General features: G+C 38.1%; 2 protein-coding genes across 2 annotated transcripts in view; one reads left to right on the top strand and one right to left on the bottom strand.

Annotated features, from left to right (window-relative positions):
• The window catches only part of LOC138027175 (DNA repair protein RAD51 homolog 2-like), a 13,579-nt gene extending 8,426 nt beyond the window's left edge, over window positions 1-5,153 (bottom strand). Inside the window, exons 1-6 of the mRNA XM_068874709.1 lie at window positions 4,945-5,153; window positions 3,609-3,722; window positions 2,842-2,952; window positions 1,544-1,680; window positions 691-810; window positions 1-114 (exon numbers count right to left, since the gene is read on the bottom strand). The exon at window positions 1-114 is cut by the window's left edge and continues 42 nt beyond it. Of these exons, the coding sequence (XP_068730810.1) occupies window positions 1-114; window positions 691-810; window positions 1,544-1,680; window positions 2,842-2,952; window positions 3,609-3,722; window positions 4,945-5,031 (683 nt within the window). The 5' untranslated portion in view covers window positions 5,032-5,153. The remainder of the gene's footprint in view (window positions 115-690; window positions 811-1,543; window positions 1,681-2,841; window positions 2,953-3,608; window positions 3,723-4,944) is intronic.
• A 13-nt stretch (window positions 5,154-5,166) lies between these two features.
• LOC138027177 (uncharacterized) overlaps window positions 5,167-7,500 on the top strand; it is a 3,508-nt gene continuing 1,174 nt past the window's right edge. The window contains exons 1-2 of the mRNA XM_068874711.1: window positions 5,167-5,441; window positions 6,318-7,500. The exon at window positions 6,318-7,500 is cut by the window's right edge and continues 1,174 nt beyond it. Of these exons, the coding sequence (XP_068730812.1) occupies window positions 5,234-5,441; window positions 6,318-6,769 (660 nt within the window). The 5' untranslated portion in view covers window positions 5,167-5,233 and the 3' untranslated portion in view covers window positions 6,770-7,500. The remainder of the gene's footprint in view (window positions 5,442-6,317) is intronic.

Below are 7,500 nucleotides of genomic sequence, written 5' to 3'. Positions count from 1 at the left end.
TTCATGTTTCTGGAGACCCTGCTGTCAAATTCCTTTCGGACAAGAGAGGCTACGGAGTCCAGCACAATAAGTCCTACGCCTTTAGAAATGACATCTTCCTCAAGTGATTGTAACCTGTGGACGAAAGCATTGATAAAGTTACAAAGTTACAAACACAGACTACCTGCAAATAGCAAGGCTAATCAGACAACATAACATGAAGACATGTCACCTAAATCGTTAATATTTACGTTACACACAAGCTAGAGGACAAAGATAAGATATTGATAATAGGGTAAGATGAGGTAGATTCAGATAATTTCTATTTCTCTCATCTATTAACGTATCTATATCAGCATAATTGTCTTGTTTTTGGAAGATTTGGAATAAAAATTCACTTACTATTTTCTTGAATCTATATCTCGGGAAACGTCTCTTGAGGTCCGTGTAAAATGCAGGGTATAATGCAGATTGCGAAAACAACGTAACCGTTGGGGTAAGTAGTTCTAAGGTTATCGTAAGCATTAGTATTAGTGATGGGTTTGGGATTTTTCCCCGTAGCATGCATTTTACCCCTGGTCTGCAGTCTGCACTTTACACTGATTGTATGCATTGTCAATTAAAGCTCTGTTTGCTTTATGATAATTTATCAATGGGGCTCTTTGTATAGAAAGAGGCTCATCTTCAATATATTACTTTGTGCCTTTATACCTTTCCCATAATGAGCTGCAAGTTGATTCCCAATAAACGTGCACTCGCTTTGACAGCTGAATCAACGACTCTTTCGACTTGAAAATATCTGGGAACCGATTGGATGCCATTTCTACCAACCTAAAACAAGGCAAATTCAATGGATGTTGATTGATGGTTTTCAATTAACTTCTATTGGTAGTATTTTTGTGAACAATATGAAAAATGTCATCGATCTTCTCACTATAAATACACCGACCAACGACAAATCAATATGACCCGATGACCATGCTGACCCACTTCACTACCACCAAAAAGCTTATTATGCGCTGCTGCCAGACACCATACCGTCCTTGTCTAGTTTTGGAGAATAATGTCGCAGCCAGATGTAATTAACTAAGGGTTGATTGTGATAAGGGTGAAAACGGAAGTACCTGAAGAAAAACATGGAATCAGGTTAAGACTGTCAGCCCAAATACAATAGCAAAGGTTGGAGGCATGACAACTACCAGTATGCCAGCTTGTCTCCCTAAGGGCCGATTTACACGGTACGACTTTGTCCCATGCGACTACGGCTTACGACAAGCCCACGACATGATTTACGATTGTTGTGTACGTCAGAAAAAATGTTGTAGCATTTTAAAACATGTTTTAAAACGCTGCGACAATCGTAAGTCATGTCGTAGGCCTGTCGTGAGCTTGTCGCATGCGACAAAATCGTATCGTGTAAATCAGCCCTAAGGTGCACAGCACTCATTCCAACAGGATTCAGCTATCAACAGACAGGGACCAGTGGCCTCCTTTGGACAACCTGTGCATTACAAGACCAGACATTAACCCAGACAAACCTTTTGCATAATTAGTAGTACCCTACCTTGATGCACTAAAAGCTGCTTCAGTATCAATATAAATGACATTTGCATCCAATCCTCCTGCATCTTGAGGCACTGCTGCCAGTACACTGAGCATGATGCAAAACTGAGTCTTTCCACAACCTGCTGGCCCTGCAATCTTAAGGCATGGCGAGAGTAAGACAGCATCCAGCATATCAACTATTCAGACTGGTATTAGACCTTACTTGATCATATCTCTCAACGGAATATCACATTTCTGATTGGTCAATCACGAATGCTGTCATGGAAACATAGCAATGGAGTAATTTTGCTGAATATATAATAAATAAACTGTGTGAAATTGCTCATGCATTTTGTGATTTACGATCACTTGTGATGTTTTGAAAGTTCTCAAATTGCACTCGCCCATGGTTTGCGCAATTTTGAGAACTTTCAAAACACCATTTATGCCCATAAATCACAAAATGCACATGTGTTTTATACGATTCCTATCTCCCCTCGTAGCAGGTGGGACTAAAACGCAGGTCACATTCCACAGGTAAAGACTAGACATTCCTGGCTAGATATTCCTACTTATGAACAACTAAGCCAAACGTTTTCCCGAGACCCGACACAACATGTTTGTAGAGTGATTAGGGCTAGGAGACAATCGCCGTTGTTTCTTTTTCTGTAGCACAGTGACATGTGTACTGACCTGTGACCTGTGACCTGCATAGGTCATAGGTTCTATTTCCACTCTGGTCAGAGATTTACCCTCTTTCCTTGTGTGAGATTTAAAATAATCATATTATAGTTCAGAAAAGGGACGGCATGCATCACACTCTAAATACAGAAACGCAAGGCCTCACTTGAGAAGAGTCAATAATAATTTTATTATAATAGCATGGAAATTTCATAGTTAAGCAATAGAGGATTTTTTCTGTGTTTACATAGCCTCATCTGAACACGTGGGGAGTTGGTAGGATTCGAGACGGCTATGCAAACCCAAGACGCAGTCAAGGGTTTGCATAACTGTTGAGAATTCTCCCAACTCCCTTGATGGCTATTAATACGGGACCCCTACACCGACCTATTAATATGGGAGTGTTCAATAATACTCGTGCAAGGTTAGGGTTAGCACTTGTAAGAATCATTTTAAGAAGACGCCCCTATGAATAGCAAACATAGGTGGGTGTGCAGGTCTCGTACGAATAGCCACTGCCTTTAAAAGAAAATCAGTTGTGAATAAACTATTTCACTGAACACTTCTCTCTTTGAGAAAATTAATGGCTTTGATGTACACGTAGTAAGAAACGCGTTATTTTGGTGCTCAGCCCACCTCAGTGATTGTACCACAAGCCAGCCCACCATGAAGATTCTTATCCAGATCAAGAAGTGTTGTTGGGAAGAAAGATTGCTGATTCCCTGACTTTTTAAATAGAGAGTAGGCCTGAAAAAGGTTGTCAAAAAGACATGAGATACCTTGAGATAATGAAAGAACCATGTGTTGGGATAGCATATTAAATTAAAATATAAAATTTTGTAAAAAAAAAATCTTGATTTTCTTATGACAAAGTTTAGTCCTGATTTTTGTTTTCAGAACAACTATTTTAGCATCCATGCTATCACAATTTATGGATAAGGAACAATAACCCATCTACTTGTAGAACAGTTCCTAGTTCTCTCTTACCCAGAAACCACATAAATTTAACCCCCACTTTAAAACCTCTCTGACTGCCTTGAGCAGTCTTCCATTTTCACAAACCGGTAGTTTCAGATTGTGGCTGTGCAGTGAATAGCACTGAATGAACGACCCAAATGATGGAACAAAGGAAATGAATGGAAGGATGAGAAAAAGGAATTAAACTAAATGACTGGTGACTAAGATGTCAATTTTTTAAAGTCAATCGAAATGAGCTAATGAGCAAAGGGATTGGTGAATACTGGTGGATGGATAGACAAGAGAAAGAAAGAGATTAAATTAACAAGCAAATGAGCAGTCATATAAACATAGAAGGGAAGAATAGATTTATGGTATACTCTAATAATATTTATGAATATTTCACAGTCAATAACAAATATTATATTTTATTGTTTATCACTTACTGTTTTCACTTTTGGAATGATAGACTGACTCACAGCTCTCTGAATATCTATTACCTCCTGGTAATTTGTTCCAGTAAATTTCAGAAGCTCCAGGACATTTTGCTGAAGTACATCCTATTTGAATCAACTACAGCATAAAACTCATCATCATCATTAATATCAGCATTGTCACAGAACAGAGGAGACATCAAATTGTGGATAGCTTCTTCATTTGTTGAGAGAATGGATCAAGACTCTCACGTGAAGCATCGAGAGAAGTCCTTTGTGAATATCTTTCCTTATATTTCATAACAAATATTTAACCTTTTAGTAGATTGGCCAAACACATACCCAAACAACTTTAGCAGAGATCCAGTCATGATTCTCCTTATCAAATGAGTTTAAAAATCCGACCAAAATACCAAGCACTAATTGCACACTAAGACAAGTTCCCTAATCTTCCTATGCTGTAAACAATGAGTCTGTCACAGCATTGGCTGTTGACATTTTCACTCCCAACTGGATTTCCATTGAAATGTAAAATTATCTGGCATTAGAAAGAGATTCAATATTGGGAGAGAAATTATTAAATAGTTTCAGCCTTCTCATTGGCTAAGAACTAGGGGCAGGTACAAAACATAGGTCACAGGTCACAGGTCATTGTTTCACCAATACAGAACTTAACAACCCTAACTGTTTACAAATGCTAACATAAGGCCTAAAACCTTTTGTGTTGGGCTAATTAGACCTAAGGTTAGCTTCAATGGATGTTTAGGATACTTTCTGTATTGGTAAAACAAAGACCTGTGACCTGTGTTTGTACCTGCCAAAGAGCTAGTCTTATAATTATATTTACATTATATTACACCAGGTTAAGTTCAATCGAGCATGGTTTCTTGTTCTATAGCAATGACCTAAATAACTTCCCGTATTCTACAACCATCATCATCACCATAAGCGTCGTCATCATCATCATCATCATCATCATCATTATTGTGTTTGTTGTCGTCTTGGCATAAGATTCTTATAGTAGCATTCCAGTGAACCAAAAGCGGAGTTTCTTTTACAAACTGCCATGTTTTCTATTTTCATTATTTTTATCAATAGGCCATTTTACAGTTGTTTGCTCAGTGACCAAGCCTATGAATGGCTGCGAGGCTGCCGGTGACCTTGCATTGATACAGACCTCACTGCTTTTATCATGTAAATTGTGTTGTTGTAACGCTAATTAGTCCATATTAACATTACAAAAGCATGAAGGTTTGTATCAAAACAGGGTTACCGGCAGCCTCGCTTCCATTGTTAGGCCTGGTAACTTAGCCACAACTGTAAAATGGTCTATTTACCACATGTATACCTTGCAGGTATGAATCCCGTGCTTTGCAAGTCTGTTCACGATTTCAGTGCGTATCCCATGGACACGACGAAGTTTTCGAGATGACATTTCAATTTCAAACACGTTGAGGAAAATTAGCAAAGTCCATTTTGCTATGTCTTCGGGTAACTAAAACAATCAGATCAAGCAACGGAGATTTGTCCGCCATCTTGTTTTTAAAGCTATGCTGGGGGACCAGGCAGTCTGACGAGAGGATACCAAGCCGTAGGGAAATAAGAGTGCTCCTTTCAGGTACTTTAGGATTTTGTGAATGCTCCAGAGTTGTGAAAGTCTCCAAGAGAAGTGTCGTCGTGTGATAATTCGCACGGTAGGAAGTAGAAAGCTTCTGCGGAGGCTACCGCTCCCAAGAAAGCTGATCGATTGGTTGAGAAAGTATGACGAACCTGCAGCTTTTGATCCAAGCTGCAGTTCAGATGAAGTCGTTTTCTCAAACAACAACGAAACCATCACTTTTACAGGTTTGATTCGTTCTTGTAGTTTTCTTTTAATACCAAGTGGGACTTAAAGTAATCACATATTTTCAGAGAAAGAACTGGAGAAGCTCACAGAAGAAACATTTTTGGTCACAGGATACCCAATAATTTTTTTTCTTCAGATTTTTGAAAATGTATTTGCTTAACATCTGATTGGCAAAACTCTGACCTTTGATTTTTATCCAAAGGCCGTTTACTTTGAGTGTAAGTTTTGGATTTTATGGTCCACCATTACTCACATTCAAAACTGACGGATTGGACCTCAGAGTGTTGGATCCAGGGAAAAGTGACATCAAATGCTCACTAGCTAACAAATTTCAGTGTGTGAATGCAGCTCATTATATATGCAAAATGTGAGTTTAAAACTCTGAAAGCTCAAAACTCCCATGCTGCATATTAATTCTGTGGCATACACACTCATTGCATTCTTAAACTAGTGAGCCTTTACATGTCATTTTCTACTCGATGCAGCTCTCTCAAGAACTTAATTAAAGTTAGCAATGGTGGACCGTTAAATTAGAAAATTCCAGTTAAAATAAACAGGTGTCTTTTTTAAATCAAGGCTTAAAACTGTGGTTTCTTAGGGTTTATAGTAGTTTTGAAATCCAAAGAAAAAGAAGAATTGATTTTTTGGTTGTTTAAAAATAACAAAAATTGATTATTGATCTCAGTCCATAAACACAAGCTCAGTTCCAATGTTTTTGTTATCTCAGGGGTCACAAAAGTTACGTAAAAATACAATCGTAAGAATCTGCCAGAAAAAAGCGTTGCAGAGGATTGTAGTAGTAGCATATAATGTATCTCACCAATCAGGAAAGATCAAGTCATAGGATGTTCCAATTTAAATCTTTGTTTCTTTAGGTAATGGCTACAGCACAACTTTAATTCTTACACCTGACGGCCATGGTTACACCAGTGGAAAACATGAGTGGGTGTTTTACTTTAACCACTGCAGAGGACAGGTCGCTGTTTGTCTTGTAACAGCTGATTTTAAGAGAGCAAGATCATATAAAACAATGCCTGCAATTGGTAGAAGAATTGGCTGGGCATACAATCAAATTGGATTCCTTACATTTGAAGTTCCCATTTGGGAAGCCCTTGAAGGTCTCCGCAATGAGAGCTACCACACTTGGGATATGATAGGAATTCTTCTTGATGTGGACAAAGGCACTTTAGGCTTTATGAAAAATGGACGAGAACTAGGAAGTGCATTTTGCAACATGAGCTTGAAGGGCCAAGAAGTTTTCCCTGGGGTCAGTTTGTGCTCAGGAAGAGAGCAAGTTACCATAGTGACCAGTAGGACATACTTATGACATGAATCAGAGAAACATTAGCTGTTATTAGTGGAAAAAAAATGAATTCAATATATATGTACTTTCTTGTGAAGATAGCTAAAGAACTGTGAGGGTAACTGACAGGGCATTCCCAAGTTTCCAAAAATATACCTTGTTTACCCCAGACTTTTTTCTTGGAAGGAACAACTGATACATGCTCAGAGTGTGTACTCTAACTGGCCTTGCACATTTGCTGACTTGTAGCCTCTGATGCAACCAACCTTTTTGGAGTTATGTGCATTGCTCCCTTTAATAAAATACCTTTGTGCAGACTTTGGGAGTTGGGAGTGGTCTTTGCTACTGGTAGTTTGAAAATCTCTGCACAAATTCATTGTCATTGTATGCTGATTTTGGGAAAGGGTATTAGGATAAGGAAATAGTACAGTACAGTAACTTAAGGTATATCAAAGTACTATGGTGTTCAGGACCTTTACAAACAGTTAACTATAAAATCTATTACAAAACAGCATTGTATGTTAATTAAACCTCTGGTAATATGTAATTTGAAGTATTTCTGAAACCATTTTAAGAACATTTTAAGAACACTTTCAGGCTGATTTCTCAGTAAGCACCCCTCAAATAACAACGTGATGAGCCTTAAACCTGAAAAAAGTGTTCTTATATGCGGGTGTTTAATTTAAGTCCCTATGACGCTTATTTAGTTCCCCTTTATTAACTTTTCGTTTAAATAACTAGTGTCTGGATTGTAG

This window comes from Montipora capricornis, chromosome 12 (genome assembly GCF_036669925.1).
Source record: "Montipora capricornis isolate CH-2021 chromosome 12, ASM3666992v2, whole genome shotgun sequence".
NCBI classification, from domain to species: Eukaryota; Metazoa; Cnidaria; class Anthozoa; order Scleractinia; family Acroporidae; genus Montipora; species Montipora capricornis.
This window is presented reverse-complemented; position numbering and strand designations above follow the sequence as displayed.